The sequence below is a fragment of the Saccoglossus kowalevskii genome, chromosome 9, assembly GCF_978046115.1.
Source record: "Saccoglossus kowalevskii chromosome 9, keSacKowa6.1, whole genome shotgun sequence".
NCBI classification, from domain to species: Eukaryota; Metazoa; Hemichordata; class Enteropneusta; family Harrimaniidae; genus Saccoglossus; species Saccoglossus kowalevskii.
In genome coordinates, this window is record NC_140649.1 from 24,970,419 (window position 1) to 24,988,051 (window position 17,633).

The window sequence follows — 17,633 nt, forward strand, 5'->3', positions numbered from 1 at the left end:
TAATATGACATAATTCTTTAACGTAATACAAATTCCTGTAGAAATTGTTCCAAAAATGTAAAGCCTTACAAAGCCTTACATTTTTTCAGACAGTTTTCTTAATACTTCTGAACTAAAAATAAATTATGACCAATTTTTCTCTCAATTTTATTAATTTTAATATTGGCAGTAGGTCTTATAATTGTCAAAAAACAAATAAATAAATCTAAAATTATCAACTTCAAGTGCAAGCTAACATATATATTAAATAATATTCAGCTGAATGAACCATTGAATACCATATATGTATTTGCATGTCAGTAAATATTGGTGCAATGTGTCTTTTTCATAATTTCTTTGTTAATTTTGGGCCAAATGAAAATAATTTTTCATTGCATACAGGGCTTGACCAAAATCAACAGAAAAAAAATGTGATAAGGGTTTAATTTCTGAATGGTGAAATATACTTCACTGCACATACAGATCAACAGGAAATATTATGTTGAGCACTCCTGCACCTAAAGGAGTTTAGCTTACACTGAACTGTCAGCAACAAAAAATAACACGTGGAACACATACTGCAAAACATTACTTTCGAAGAACAAATATAGAACACTAATTGGGACTTCATCCAAAATAAGTCATTCATAAATCCAGGTAAATTATGGTCTGAAATATACAATACTGTCCGGTATATCCAGCAGGACCAGTTCTTAGTTCAGAATAAATGATGCAATAACGATACAAAAATGCATTACTGTACGATAAATATAATGATTTCTGCACAATGATGGCCGAATAACTGCAAAGACTGATGGGAGATATCCAGCAGAAGGTGCTATCTGGAATCTAAAGATTTATCACGCGTTATCACAGACTCTTCAAACTTGATCATTAAAGTGGTTCCTTTGTGCCAGTGAGCGGTGACTTTAGCAGGCTACAGGAGAAAAACAAATAAACACACCTGATTGGTTGACAAAAGAGATCAAATCTATCTTTTCATAAAGCGTCAATCTCTTTTAAAAATGTTTGTCAAACGATGGCATTCCACACGCCACTGATTGTACACAATAGCATCACAGACGCTTATCAGTTATCACGAAAGCACTCGACTTACAAGTTCACAGTCTCAAAAACTTTGGAGACATGTTGAAGCAAATAGTATATGTTTGTAACAGAGGTAGAATAAAAAAGTTTGAGAAAAAAACAATATTTGTCATTTTCATCCCCCCCCCCCCCACCCAGTATCAAGATCTGTTCAATTCTTAATCTCAAGGTGTGTAACTTTGTAACATTTCCATTGTTGTGCATTGCATCATGGGAAGTTATGAAGACAAAGGTAACATTTGCCTCCATCAAACTTTTAAATTGCTAAATTAAATGTGAAAAAACCAGTGAAAAGACTCAAACATTAAAATAGTCAAATTAAATGGTTTTACAGTATACGAAATGTCAGAATTATGTATTATGGCCATTTATTGTCTTTCCTGCATTTTCACAATTCCTTTCCAACGCAACAAGTAGCACTTTGTATTGTAGAGTACCACTGTGACCACTGCTGATTCAAACAGAGGTGCATGCTGTATGCAAATATATCAAGAACTATCAAAACCTATTAGATACCAATAATAGTGTTATTGCAGCCTGGCCTAACATTGGACACCAATTTTAATGTAATATCCTACCCTTGTGGGAAGTCAAGTCCCAATGCAGACTAATAAGACAACCCACTAGTCATTGTCACGATGGAAGTTTAAATATAAAAAAACACAACCATTATTATTGTTGTAAAGTACTCACAAAATTACAGCCATTCAGGACAGCTTCCACTATACCAGCAGTAAACGCTGCACAGTTTAATCCCCCTGTAACATAAACACACGGCATAATTTAGAACATTTAGCACATGAATCAAAAACATAATGAACATGAATGTTATGAGACATTAATAGCATGGTATACATAACAAGACCAATATGGCATATGTATTAACAACATAATGAACATGAATAACATGATACATGTATCAAGAACATGATGAACATGAATAACATGATACATGTACCAAGAACATAATGAACATGAATAACATGACACATGTATCAAGAACATAACCAAAATGAACAACATGGCACATGTACCAAGAACATAATGAACATGAATAACATAATGCATGTATCAAGAACATAACCAACATGAATAACATGGTACATGCATGAAGAACATAATCAACATGGTACATGTATCATAAACATAACCAATAATTTTGTGTGATAGAACACTAACTGTGGAAGTTGGAAAGTTAATTGATCACTGCTGAATCAGATGTATTGTATTCAAAACACTAAGAATAGAAAAAATATGGCATACTCTTGTAGGTCTGGGACACCAGTAATTAAAATCTAATCCATATAACATATAAGTTATAAAGTTGACCGAAGCAGCAAACGAGCCATCAAAAATTTGAAAATAAAATGTTTATAAACAGCAATGCATAAAATGCAGAAGAAAAGAAATACGGGTACATGTACATTAAGTCATAAAAAACAGGAAGACCACAAAGTAGCAAGATAAACACTCAGCTCTGCATGTCCTTGACAAGTTGTAAACACTCAGTAATTATTTCTACTACCCTGGACAAGGTTTTCAATTCAACCACCATCAGTGTACACACACGTATACTTGATGAGTTTTGATCACAGTTGTTTTTGAGCAATCAGATGACAGTGATTTCCACCATGGCCCAAGACACTGTACACAAGCAATAAAGGCAGACAAATTCAAAAGAAAAACAAAATCAGTCTGCTTTAAAGTTTTATTGAATAATGTTGTTTTCTGAACAATATGCTCCATCCAATCACAGATGATTGATTTCCAGTAGTTCTTGAAATCCAGTATTATATTTCGTTAAGAAATTATTGAAAAATGAATAATCGTATGCAAAAATAAAACAGTTACGTGCTCTGTATTATTATTGCAAGTGGTACCAGTAACTTAATCGACGCATATTGGTATGTCGATATGGACTCTATGCAACATTTGTAACATAAAAATTTGAATGTTGACTACCCAATGACTGCATCACTTAAAATAGTAACAATATACACGACATCATTGCTACCAAGATTAAATAAATTGTATTCAGTGAACATAGTTTACCAATTCATATTTTCTTTATGGAGTATCATCGGTATACCATCTTTTCTCTGGATACGCATGATATTGTAATTTAATGACCAGTCCTTGAAACTCAATGGTAATATAGTAGTAACCATGGCGATTGTATAATTAATGTCAAATATTATTGACAGGATAATTTGACAAGAATTAGCGATTCCACTTAGGACACTTAGATTGTTATCTATTTACTGAGATAGCGGTGTTTACTGTTCATCGATTCATGATCGATACATGTACGGTTACGTCTGAAGTACATGCGACACCAGACTCTGAAGCATCTGACAATTAATAAGAAAGTATTTATTTATAGGGAGACAGGGTAGCTGCACAGCCGTCTTGAGCAATGGTTCTGTCCACTCATTGATAATATTACAGGCTACTAAAATGTCAAAACTGTGAGGTAAAAAGGTCACTAGGGTCATATATTCTATCTTCGTGAATCAATTTTAAACTTTTGACCGAAGTTTGATCGGGCTGTAAGACAGATAGTGCAACAACAGATAACCCTACTAAGGATGCCAGGTAAATAATATGGTGTTGCTATGGTGACAGACATTATTGGTTAGAAGTAAACAAACTAGGGAGGGAATATTTATGACAAAGATGAAAAATAATGCAAGGTTGTAAACCGAGACAGTTTACAGTGAGTAAGCAATCTGTCAGATTGGGGCATGATATGATTGCTTGTTTTTGCCACACTGGAAATAGCAAAGTATTGGCTTCTGTTTTTCTTTCATATATCAGTTTTTACTATGACAACAGCACCTCATTCAAATCCAGACCAGTAGAAGCATTTTAATTGGTTAATGTGACCATATAAAGTTGCTCAAATTCTGTCAAAAAATAAGTCTTCAAGAAACTTTGGGGGGGGGGAACAATCCCAGTCACACATACATGAACCTGAGAGACTCAAAAGGACTATTATTACACAGTTGTAGTCAGAATGTATGTGACATACAGACGATTGTTAACAGGGCCAACCCAATAGTATACATATGGGCATTACCTTAATACGATGTGATAGCGGTTGTCTAGACCTTGGGTCATTGGTACTCGTGTTGAATTACAACAAATCAAACACATGCAGCAATACTCAAACCTGCTATCTGTACACCCAGCCACAGAGGTTGTTTCTTACTTTATTTTCACTGACTGACTGTTGGAAAAACCAGTGTCAAGGTCGGTGATGTGTAAAAGCATTTTTCCCTGGCATTTATAAATATACTACTTATTTTGATATCTTGATTTAAACTATGCAATTTGCCAGTAATACATAGTTTTCAAGAGTTATTTTAAACGTTCACATTTAGCAGAATTAATACATGTATATCCAGAAAAATAGCAAAATTAAAACTAAATAATTATAATACGTTTACAGCATATTCTATATATAAGTCTAACATAGAAACAGTTCCTCCTCATAGCATGGGGGCGCTATTTACACTGGATGGTCAGGGAGGGGAATGCCTCGCATGTTACATTGAAGGTATGGATGACGTTGTTAGATGCCTTTCCACAACATTGTTCACATTCCCATGCATTTTATCTTGTTCGTCATTTTGGACCCAATAATTTCCCCTTAGCTGAAATTCTTGATCAACATTTTTGAAAAAGTATGAAAAAATAATTGACTTGTGTGTTCCAATGGTGAAAGGGAAATCGCTATATATACAGTTACTTTTAAATCCAAGACTGGGGTACATCTACTTGTGAGTGAAATATGCAAGAATTACTATCAAGTGTCATGCTGTAGACAAGTGAACCATTCACTAACAGACACTCATCCTAGTAATTGATGTCTTGCACTTTGACATTTAAACTAAAAATATTAATTCCTACGAACCATTTCTTGTACAATGCACATAAAAAGTGAAAACAAAATACTTGATAGGAAATTAAGTAACACCTGTAATTAACATAGTTAACAATTATGTAAATTAAGTAAATTAATATGTGTGCAAACGTTTATGAACACTTTGGTAGCATCTCTGTGTAATAGAAACCTTGTTCGGTCATTTAATTTGTGGAAACACAAGAGAAAAATAATTTGATAATTTATTTATATTTATTTTTCCATTGTCACACTCGTATCATTAATTGTACATTTGAACTTCTGAAATAAATCAATAATAATAATATGCACAGTTTGCATGAACAAATTTGATCCAACTTATCTCGTAACTAATTAGTATTATAATAATAAAATTAACTAGATCGTGCTTAATTCGACCAATCAAATCATCCTAAACCGAAATGATTAACAAATATGTAAATAAGGACAATTAATATGCATGGTTGGCTCCACAAATTTTATCAAATATTGCCTTGTCCTACAATTCATTTGTGTAGCAAACAACTACAGATTAAAACGACACAGTTTTACGAATACTAGTACTGTGAAAAGGATTAATTATTCACTGGGTTTTAATTTTGCTTATTTGCTGACTGGAAAATGCTCTAAATTAAAACCCAGTGAATATGTAAAATTTAGCATAGAATACATTATCGAAATGATAAAACCGTGAATTTAAAACCCACTGAATATGCCTGAAATGGTAAATCAGTGAAATTTAAACCCAGTGAAAATTAGTAATTTTACAGTATACTGATATGTTAAAAGTGAAAACGTTTCTTTGAAAATTTGAATTATTATTTTGCAGTTTTTTTCACATTATTTTTTACCGGGGTATACATTTTTTAAAATTGTATTCCTAATTTTCCAGATAAATTGACTTGTGTATTATCATCAATCTTTTTTAAATGCCATAATTTTGACAAAAATCAAGTTGCAATATTTTGGTCATTTCATGAATTTAACTAAAATTGACATAATTTTTCCACTCCTTACAGGTCTTGATGAAAAATTTTGCAAAAAAAAAATTGTGAAAAGTATTTAAATACGGCACATAGACATCCATATGTTGTAGATATAGTGAAGTAATTATTGTGCTCCAACGTTGATCTACTAGTCGGCCAGAATTCAAACGATTCTTAAATGAACACACCACACACTATTGATAAGAATGTGCAAATTTATTGCAATAAAATACAATCACCTTCCAACTTTGTTGGATCATTGCATCGAACAAATTTATTATTAATTAATTTTGTTTCAATCATTATCGCGTTTAATTTGAAAACGAACAGTAAGACCCCCTAAAGTATATTGCTGGTCATTCCCTGATTTATGCATGATATACATGTATATTGCATCATTTTTTTTTCACTCATAACACACCATATTTGTTTGTTTTATTCAATTCAATATCTATTTGACGTGACAAGGTGACAAGACAATGTGACACGTATCATGTAGGAATACTGAATAACACATGGTTTAGAACTTTGATCAACTCCCACTTAAAAATGTCATTTACAATTTTTTTTTTTTTTTTACAATTTCATGAATTTCATCACAGATTAACTAGTTTTCCTGTTCATTTTCCACATCATTGAGTATTTTTTTTGTCAGTTTTACATCAATTTCTTATTGCCTATCAGCCTTAATCAAATACATTTGCGAAATGTGACAACAAAAGTTGATGAATTTGGTATTTAAAGGTTAAATATGTTATTACTTTGGTGTTTTTTTAATATAATAATGCGTTTAACAGTGATGGAGAGTGGTACCCGTTCACCAAACACCAGTTTCTGCAACTCACATCATCTGAAAGACAAAATACGCCTTTCTTTCATCTGAAAATGATTAAATTTTAGAGATTTTTATTCTGGTAAAAAAAATTTAAAAATCATGAGTTTGTCCACATTTCATGATTTTGTATTCTGAGCAAAATATTGATAAGAAAAATTGGGTCATTAAACTATATGCCATACAGGAATACAAAGATGGCTGCCAATTTTGCCATAATAATTCTTCATTCTTCTTTTAAAACTTTTAAAAGTTTTAAAAACAGGGTAAAAATAAAATAATAAAATTATCATAAGGCACATATTTTTGTTTCACACAGCAGAATTTACAGAATGTTAAGTTACGCTTGGTATATTAATTCATACATTTAATATATTGCCAAGCCATTTTACCAATTCATCAATCAATTTTGATAACTATCCCATTTTTCCCCACTAGGGTTTGATAAATTACATGCCAAGACCGCCAAGAATGATGGGTGGTAGACACCTGTGAAACTTATTTCTTGAGTACCTCCCCAAGGACCAGCTACAGCCAACATAAATCATAACGATATTATTTACAACAGACATATATAACTAATTTCCCTGCCAAGCAACAAACACTTTTGCAATCATAGTAACTGAAGTTGGGATTTTTCTGGAAGAAGAAACTCATCAAAAAGAAATTAATCGGGAAAGAAATAGTTGCAGAATTCATCAACAGTGTCGCTCACAAAACTTTCAATGCATTCCTTCTGTCAATGTTATTGCATTGGGTGTATCCCATGTGCTTGTTTTTCAGTGCAATGTTTACTCCACAATGTACTGTACACTATTGCCAAAGATTCTTCTTGTTATTGTTGACATTATAAATTCATTCACACAGCTCTGTTTGCGTGCCTGTTCTGATTTAAAAAACATCATCATAACACTGCTACAGTAAATCTCACAGGATCCTTCTTTATACCTGAATACCCCGGGGTGGAAAAAATAAGAGAAGAGAAAGAAAATCGTGCAAAAAATAAAAAAAAACGGCTAGTATAACTTTCTCGACTGTATTCAACTCACTACTCACATTTCAAGATGGAGCAGCGAGGCTGGCAACGCAATCCTAGGCGAAGAATGCAACCATAAATGTTAAATACATGCAAAAAAAAAATAAAAGGTGCTTTTTTTTTTTTGAATGTTTAAGTGCAATATTTTCCTCATAAAGCTTTCTGAACTTTAATCTGACTAACCTTAGATGGTAGGCAGAAAATGAATTTCAATCAATCGCCATATTGGAATGAGCTGGTAGTAAGATTTTCTGACCTCAAGTTGAAAAGCAGGGAATAAAAAGGAAGTTTAAATTCAAGGTCGGCAACAAGTAGATGTGAGGAAATTAAAAGTCCACAAACATTCCAGTTTCTTTTTGAAGAGATTACTGCATGGTACTAAAGTGTGAAAAAGTACATCACACACGTACATGTTAGGGGAGAGAGAAAAAAAAAAAAAAAAAGTTTGTATTGCAGAGTTGGTTCGTATTATCCAGAGGTCATCGGTGTTGTGCCTTAAAGTGTATACCCCCAGAGACCGATACAAATTCACCAGAACTAATGTACTGTTTGTGCTAAGCTTTTGACGACCTGCGTCCTCAGAGAGAGGCAGTAATGCTAGACACAGTCCCACACCAACAATACAGGTAAGTGCATCTCTTAATGGCTCTTCAGTAGTAAACCAAAATCCTTTTAACACAAAATTATCCCAATCTCTTTTCACTGGCAGTTTTCCCACGATAGTATATTATCACTATTTTTTAATCATCACCAACAGCGAGGGGAGGGGATATTTTGGTACGCGTAGATATCTTATCAATTTTATCAGTGACATACTTAGTGATGATGGCAAATTAGAACTCGCTCCACACCTGTAACACTAAACAGTCCCACCGACCTAAGGTCATTCATACCACTGATGATTTGACTTGAAATAAAACAGACTAGTCTAATTTCATTATGTTAAATGTGACGATGCCCTACTGTTACTACAGTACTATTAATAAATGCTGTCAACGAAGCGGTTGATACTCTGATCACGACAGGATGACAGTTATGAGAATATGATATTTATTACGTACATGGCAATCGTAACACCTGCTGTGTTCCACCACAGTCAGTCAAATATATTATTTGTGTCTGAGTAGCCTCAAACCAGGTGATTGTGAGGAACACATTTTTTTTTCAAGGCAATGGCATGAAATTCCTCTCCGCATTACTTTTAGGTTCTATCATTAAATTAGTTATGTGATCAAGAAAATAAATAATAATTTAAAACTGAAAAAAGCTTGTAATACTAACCACATCAATTCTTACATACACTCTGTGAGGTATAAGTGCAACATTGTGGTACAACTTTCTAAAATTTGTCTTGCAAGCTAGAATTAGTCGGTACCTTGAGTAGATATTCCCAATGAACTCAGACAGGTGGCCGAGTTCTTACATGAACAATTCAAGTACGTGTTCAAAAACTTTTATTTGACCACCAAACCAATAATTCTAACTAGTTTATGACAGTAATTACATCAAAAGTAATAATTTTTAATAAAAGGGAGTGCGGTGATAGGAATTTACCACTTTTCACACCGAAATTAAAAAAAATGTCACCTAGTCACAAATAGCAAATATGACCTGCAACACACAAGCATTAATCAAACGCCAACTTTCAAAGTATGTAATATCACAGCGTATTCAATCAATCATTGGCCCTGATAAAAATTTACATTCAAACAAAACTATTTTGGTACTATGGTTACCAGCAGTATTTAGTAATAGCTCTCAATCTCCACCCCATCTGTTTAAACCACTAGTAGCTTAATATACACTAACGTTCGTTATACACAAAAAAACACAGAGCTTAGCAGGTTATTTACGGTGACAATAAAATCATGATGGAATGCAAGATGCTCATATAACAACAATACTAGCAACAACAGTATAAAGGTATCGCTCAATACTAAATCCAAATACGACCAAAATGGCTGTGCACAGGGGGGATACATAATCCAAAACGACTGCCAATGGATAGATGCTGATTGGTAGCAGTACATACCGGTAATCAAAGATGGCCATCAATGTTGGAACATCATAACATGAAGCAAAATTCAAGATGGAGTAAACAGTGCAAAATCTAAGATGGGAGAACAATGATAGATTGCGTAAAATTCACCATAGCTGCCAATGAGAAAACAACATTGATGGATTGTGCAAAATCCAAGTTGGCTGCCATTGGGAGAACATTTATGCTTCTGCAAAATCCAAGATGGCTGCCAATGGGAGAACATTTGTACTTGTGCAAAATACAAGATGGCCACCAATGGAAGAACAGTTATGGCTTGTGCAAAATCCAATATATTTTTTTTACCAAAAATTAGTTGTCAAATATAATAAAAATAGAGAAATGAAGATTAAAAATTAACAAATCTGATAGAGATCCATAAAATGTACCTGCATCAAAGCAATTGAGTTGGTAGAAGCCATTGAAAAACTACGACAACTACAATAGACAACTAACAGCTTTACCTATAATCTTCGATGACAGTGGAGCTAAAAATAGAATATTGAAGATATTGTCACAAAATTTGAGAAATCTGACAGAAGTCAACCCAACATCATATGAAGTATCAATGCACTTGGCCTGGTAATTTTTAAGAAGAAGTCAAAAATAGCATTTTTTACCAAAAATTACAAAAATTATTTGCTAAAAATAGAGAATTAACGATATCGTCACAAAATGAATAAATCTGACAAAGATCTATCCAAGGTGCCTACATACTGTATACAGTATTACAACAATAAGACTGATGGTTTTCAAGAAGATGTTGAGAAAAACATTTTTTATGAAAATTGTCAAAAAGTATTCATTAAAAATGAAAACCTGAAGATGTTGGCATAAAATAAACAAATCTTATAGAGGGCGCACCTACATATCAAGTACCTGTACCAGAGCAATCGGGCTGAAGGTTTTCAAAAAAATGTCATATCAAAAGTGAGTGCGAGACGTATACACGAGTCATGGGCCAATGAGACAGGACAGGTGACGACAAACAATCATTTAAATGAACAGCTCCGCTCTGTTAAAAATGCCATGAAAGAATACGTCTACATTAAATTTACCTTTATCCTTTGGTACTGATATAAATTTATTGACTAACGATTCTTTTTCTATGATGTAATCTGTGATGTAAGCATTAAGGACAGAAAACACATACAAACTTATATAAGAACAAGCATTATAAGCCAACTCCTATCCAACAAGTTTAACGAACTTGATCAAATTTCAGCTATGACTTGGTCCTTTGTTTACAATGCTAACCACTGTACTTAATTGTGAGCACCACAATTCAAGTTCAGTTACATTCAGAAATAACTCATCCACCATGTCTGTGAATATAACTATGGTGTACATGCAATAACATATTCTATAATAGAATAGGTAGTAATAATTTGCGCAGGTAAGGTGACGCAAGTTGATGTCTTTTTGGTCGAATCGTGCATAGAAAACATCTTATTTAATAAGATAAAACCATTATAGGTGTGCATATATTCTACAACAGTCTATAGTGATTATTTCCACAGTGAGGAAGCATGTACGAACAAGCCTATATGTCAACATACGCATTAGATATCAATTACTTCAATAAAATATGGAAATCAAGTCTCTGCAACTGTATACAAACAACAATTGAAATGCCACTGTCATCAAGTAGCACACTTCAAATTTGAGCAAAGAAACATGGGACCCATTTGAAACAACATACAACTATGGTACTTTAATCTCTGAAAAGAATATTAGGGAGTTTAGCAATTTCATTAAGTTATATAGTCTGCGAATATTTACATCAACAAAACTTTGTTTTAACAGTTCACAAATTGGTATCAATTAGGTTTTACTTCTCTTAAGAAAGCTTAGCCAGACTTGTATCAATTGCTCAAACAATGGTCAGTTTGTACATAACTGGGTCAAAATGTTACCCAAGAAGCTCTAGTTTCAAATCAAGACTGGTGACCCCTTTTTCATAAAGGGTCATTGTTCACATTACACATTTGAAGAGACTTCTAGGTCAGCTTACACTTCCATCCCTCCTTGTTTGGTTTCAATAATGAAATAAACAAAAACCAAAAAAAAAAAGGATACAAGTTTTTTCATCGTCATTAGCATGTTCCAACTTGTCAGCTTCTTTACCAAATAATGTCTGCAAAAGAAATAAAAATATTTAACAAAGACACATTCTGTAATTCTTAGAAATATTTGTTTTTTCTTCCCAAAATAAAAAGTCATAAAGAAATAGATATAATTGGATCTAATTTTTATGGCCATAAACTAAAAACCAAACTGATCATATGCAATGGTGATGTACACTGTGCTAATTATACAAATTTTTACACAATGTAGCGTATACACGGTAAAGTGACAAGGTAAATACGATGGAATGACTTCACTATGATGCACATCACATATGACGAGGAACAATGATGTCAACAAGTTGAACAGTCGTTAGCTAGTCAGCACATTAGCTCGCTGGCACATACTTGTCACAAAGTAACCAGTGTGGGAGTGGGAGTTCTCATGCTCCAAATGGTAGACAATAACCACGTACATGAAAACGTACATTGATTAATATTAACTTCGCTGCAAATGATGAGTATTTTGAGTGACATTTGACAATTTATCCACCTTCACAATAGCGTCATGGTTGAAACTTGATATCGGGAACCACGTACGAAGTCAGCGCTCCATCGATTTCATTTACTAGTTATAATTGAATCTCTGTGGTTTGTCATTGTACAACTGATCTGAGTACAGTGGCGATATTGTCACACACCAAACCACTCATGCATGCTACATCCATGCCAGAGGCAAATTTTCAGAATTGAACAGTGTCTATTTTGCTGATGGATGCCACGACAACCAATTCACCAAAGTTGGGTGCCATAAAAATCTGAAAACACAGTCTGTTTTCAGATGTGGTATATTCTCAACTGCGATAGAAGATCAAATCTGATTGGTTCTTAAAGACCGCAGAAAGTTGCGCAATGATTAGTTTAATTGTACTCTTACCTTCCACAGTGTAGTTTTAATAAAAAGCAGCATATTGAGGAGTTTTGTTTCTCTTTTGAAATTCCTTTCTCTGATAAACAGTACATCTAATATCCGAAAACCGACGTGCTGACCCAGTTCAGATAATCTAAAATGAAGTAAGGAATAGGTTTGACATACCATCGATGCGACAATACAGGCTCTCAATATACGCACACTGTGTTCATTGCTAGTTTGACCTCATAAGAAACTGCACTGGAGATTTCTCAACAATATATTTATGCATTGTTAGCAGGCAGGGATAAGTAGAAGCACAGGTAGTAGATTTATGATCAATCTATTATATTACATCACAAAGCCTCCAGTAAGATATTTTACACACAAAGTGTATGCAAAAAATCTAAAGTCAGCCTCCGTAAGAAATAACGCTTGAAATGAAATAGGAGAATGATCTCTTTACAACCAATACTTGGGATTGTCTCTACATCTCTACATGTACATGCAGTTCTGATGATAGTCTAGCAGTAAATACTGCATTGAAATTTCCCTGGCTTTATCTCTCACAAGAAATTAAAAGTGAATTACAATTATCCAGAGCACTGTCACTTACTTAGTCTGTAGCTCTGGCACTGTGTATACACGATTCTGACAATACTGAACCATTTCGGAAAAGAGCAAAGCAAAAGTACTGATATTCACCTGCAGACATAAAAAAAAATTAAAGAAAAACAATTATTCAGCATTCAAAAGTATATGAAGAAAAACAAAACAAAAGTATGTCTCAGCTGTAAGAACGGTTGATGACTATATGCGTTTGCTTGTATGTAGTTTATATATAATATTTCTGGAAAGTTTACATCGGTGTCGTCACACACTGTATGTGAATGTGAGGGTACATGTGTGCGTTGTGGTCCGGTGTCATAACCAACACACCCCTTGGGCATATACTGTCCCGAATTATGACACTCGGGGTGATAACATAAACGGGAAGAGGGGTAACTCGGCTGAAGCTGGCAGACACTCCCAGCAGACAGTGGAAGCTAGCAGACACACTAGCAGCCACAGTCTATCAGGCATAATAATGCTTTGAATCAAAGTTTATCACATCTTTTTGAATCACGTAATCATAGTTTGACATCAATATATTAATGTAAATGGCTAATATTCATTTAAACAGAGAAATTCTAACAAATGTACTCACTCCCCCTGAAAGTGTATTTCTATCTGCATGAAATATTGAGTGTGCACCTTATCTACTTATATGGTATGAAACATACATGTATTGATTACAATTTGTGATAGGTGATATTTAATAATTAGCAGACATTTTTAAAATATAGAAATCATAATTATGGTAGAACTGCTCTTTTTGCTAGCAGACACTAATTAAGTCACAAATTACAGTAAAAATATTGAGTGTGCACCTTAACCAATTATGTGGCATGAAACATACATGTATGGACTACAATTTGTGATAGGTGAAATTTAATAATTAGCAGAGAATTTTAAAATATGGATATCATAATTATGGTAGAACTGCCCTATCTATTTGCTAGCAGACACTAATTAAGTCACTAATTACAGTAAAAATATTGAGTGTGCACCTTAACCACTTATGTGGTATGAAACATACATGTATGGACTACAATTTGTGATAGGTGTCTGCTAGCAAATAGATAGGGCAGTTCTACCACAATTATGATTTCCATATTTTAAAATTGTCTGCTAATTATTAAATTAAAACTGTAATTTGTGATTTAATTAGTGTCTGCTAGCAAAAAGAGCAGTTCTACCATAATTATGATTTCCATATTTTAAAATTGTCTGCTAATTATTAAATGTCACCTATTACAAATTGTAGTCAATACATGTATGTTTCATACCATATAAGTCGATAAGGTGCACACTCAATATTTCCCAAAAAATATTGGGAATAGTGTTTATATACACGCACATAGAGATACACTTTCAGGGGGAGTGAGTACATTTGTTAGAATTTCTCTGTTTAAATGAATATTAGCCATTTACATTAATATATTGATGTCAAACTATGATTACGTGATGCAAAAAGATGTGATAAACTTTGATTCAAAGCATTATTATGCCTCATAGACTGTGGCTGCTAGTATGTCTGCTAGCTTCCACTGTCTGCTGGGAGTGTCTGCTAGCTTCAGCCGAGTAGAGGGGTAGGCGTGTCTCTTTGTACGTACAAGTCATTTTGTTGATAAAAAAAAGGCCACGTAATTGCGTGTTATGACCGTGTTGCGTGTTTTTTCAGTAGTTCGCAAATTACAAGGAATCAATCGAAGGCCAGTGGAATTACAAGTCATGTAAAACAGTACTGGACTGGACTAACTAAACTAGCTTACATCTAACATCTAGGTTGCTGTCGAATAGAGGTCGTTAGCTGCTCATGTTTCAATAAATCAATGTATTTGATTCACTAATTCTCGTACCAACGATAGACTAATAATAGACACGATTACCTCGGCTTTGCCTTTACTCAACTGACGATCCAAAATGCTACTTTTTCCCGAAGATCTGTTTCCTCTGTCCGCCATGTTTTTTTTTTTTTGTGCGCATGCTCCTGCTGGGCTCATACCACTAATTGAATTTCCATAGACGACAATGTTAACATATGACGAGATTGCTATATGAAAATGACGAAGAAAGTTGAAAATATGGCTCAAAAATGGGAAATCAACATGCCAGTAATCAACCATATGAAAAAAAACTAACATGTTGACCAGCTCAAACTCTTGCAAATCTCAGGTAAACAAGACACACCTACTGTATTTGGATTGCACCATGAGAAATCACTGGAAAAACACCAAGATTAGAACAAACCCACAGATACACAGCCGCTAAGTAGTAAACAAAAGACCACAAGTTGGTCTCACCTCTGACCCAGGTGATTACGCCCTCAAACAGCCATTGGTTAATTAGTGGCATAGACCTGGTTCACGCGTCACACGTTCTAGTCGATAGTCCGCCAGATGAAACGTACAGTATACTGCTGAGTGCATGTTTCTATCACACACATAGACGGCCGTCAATATACAGTAAGTTGTAACAGTTGTTTTTACTTACTTTACCTATCGTAGCTTTGTTCAGCGTACACGGGTGGTCGAAGGGGGACGTTCCAATTCTAGTACACTGAAGTTCACTAATTGAAATACACTTTGTGGTTGATCCGAACTCATGTACATTTCATAGCGGGCGATCACCAAGCAAATGTCCAACTGGTAATAGGGTGAATTTACCATATTTTGTGTAACCTATGTGATAATTCAGCGCTCGTATTTACATCGCAATGGCCTTGATACGATTGCTGGTCTAGGGGAATTACTAGTATTAACACATCTCCAACAATACACACAGTGATAATGCGACCAGACGCGATTACTACTTGTTTAGACTTTGATGTTATGTTTTCTCGCATTGAGGGTGGGAAATTTGAACGTTTTTATGTACGCTACAAATAACAGATCACCTGGTCGATCGGACAGAGCTTGTTCGCGAATAAAACATCAAAACGAGGAGTTGTCCGATTTGTTAACAACGCAGTACGCAGTGGTAGACATAGTACACATATTTAGTGTGTAGGCGGTTTGACGATATGGAATTTAATATTTATTTACAATATAATATCGACCTCGTGACGCACATGGCGACAGTGAATGTGATTATAGTAAATCGACATAGTTGAATGGCATGAATGGGACATTTGTATTTCACGTGATGCCCATTTTTTTGTTTTTCGCTCACCACTCTACGTCACGGCATTCCAACCAATCCGGTGAATGAAACGAACATGGACACGTGTTGAACGAATCATTGTGTAGCAATTAGATTATGTCACAAGTGACATAAAATGATGCAATTTAAACTTCTGTACCCATCTATACGTAATATGGGACGTTTGAATAAAAAAAAATGGGTGATACAATGCCATCGAAACTATTTAAAGAATGATTTTTATTAATTAACCATTTCGGACACAGAGAACATTAACCTGAATCATTGGCTCTTGAATTGAACACAGACAGTATACTGAACAGAGTATATATACACTGTTACTTTTAACTACTGAAAATACCTCTTTATTGTAGAAATAAATGTACAGCATGTGTATGTACTCTTAAACCTTCTATCTCATATTATAAAATAAACTATATTAAGCTACAGTCAAATAAGTATAAAAACATTGTTTCAGATTACAGTGAATTTCATAAAAGCATGAATGTTTTTAATGAAATTTTAGAAAGCATCGATCCTAGGAGAACCTATCTTTATTGCGATACAAAAAAAAAAAAAAAAAATTCACTCTTTCATTATCCGTAGAAGCTATTTGGTAACGTCCATTACCTATTTGTGTGTTTCCGAACGTTCTATGTTGCTAAGACGCATACCACTGTACCACGTATTTCTACGGGCTTTGCGCAAGCTGCAGTTGAGAAAACAACTCAAGCTCAACTATGAAGCAATCCTGAGTCCGGGTAATCAAATTGATATATGTTGCACCTGTAGGAGTAATCTTGTTACACTGTTCAGGAAACTCTAAAACAACTATCCCAAAGCACAGTTTTCTGAGAGTTGCCTTTGTTTTCAACATGATGGATGTCCCCGAGAATAGATTAGAAGAATCCCAATGAAAAGCTGTAATTAACTAGTAACAAAAAACACTATTTGGTAAATTAAAAACATTACTTTACAGGAATATGAGAATAATATGCTAAAGATAGATTTTCATAGATCCAGGTCACCCC

General features: G+C 34.1%; 2 protein-coding genes across 6 annotated transcripts in view; one reads left to right on the forward strand and one right to left on the reverse strand.

Annotated features, from left to right (window-relative positions):
* Positions 1-133: 133 nt before the first annotated feature.
* LOC102802827 (trafficking protein particle complex subunit 5-like) lies at positions 134-15,859 on the reverse strand. 2 transcript variants are annotated; one of them, XM_085503335.1, is made up of 8 exons: positions 15,656-15,859; positions 15,351-15,514; positions 13,475-13,563; positions 12,886-13,012; positions 11,962-12,019; positions 10,941-11,000; positions 1,780-1,844; positions 134-916 (listed from the first exon to the last, which is right to left on the reverse strand). In XM_085503335.1, exons 1-8 carry the CDS (start codon positions 15,672-15,674, stop codon positions 818-820), a joined length of 681 nt encoding a protein of 226 aa, XP_085359461.1. In that variant the 5' UTR covers positions 15,675-15,859; the 3' UTR covers positions 134-817. The 2 variants fall into 2 exon arrangements, with proteins under 2 accessions (XP_085359461.1, XP_085359462.1); XM_085503336.1 differs by having other exon boundaries at positions 15,652-15,854.
* Positions 15,776-17,633, forward strand: part of LOC100375627 (A disintegrin and metalloproteinase with thrombospondin motifs 6) — a 65,380-nt gene continuing 63,522 nt past the window's right edge. For all 4 annotated transcript variants that reach the window (XM_085503330.1, XM_085503332.1, XM_085503333.1 and 1 more), the window contains exon 1: positions 15,776-15,926. The gene's annotated coding sequence lies outside the window, so the exon portion shown is untranslated. The remainder of the gene's footprint in view (positions 15,927-17,633) is intronic.

Coding starts and splice junctions, on each gene's coding strand:
- LOC102802827 (XM_085503335.1), bottom strand. Junction 11,001..11,961: donor TAATGACGATGAAAAAACTT/GTATCCTTTTTT, acceptor CTTACATCACAG/ATTACATCATAGAAAAAGAA. Junction 917..1,779: donor TCCTGAATGGCTGTAATTTT/GTGAGTACTTTA, acceptor TTTCTCCTGTAG/CCTGCTAAAGTCACCGCTCA.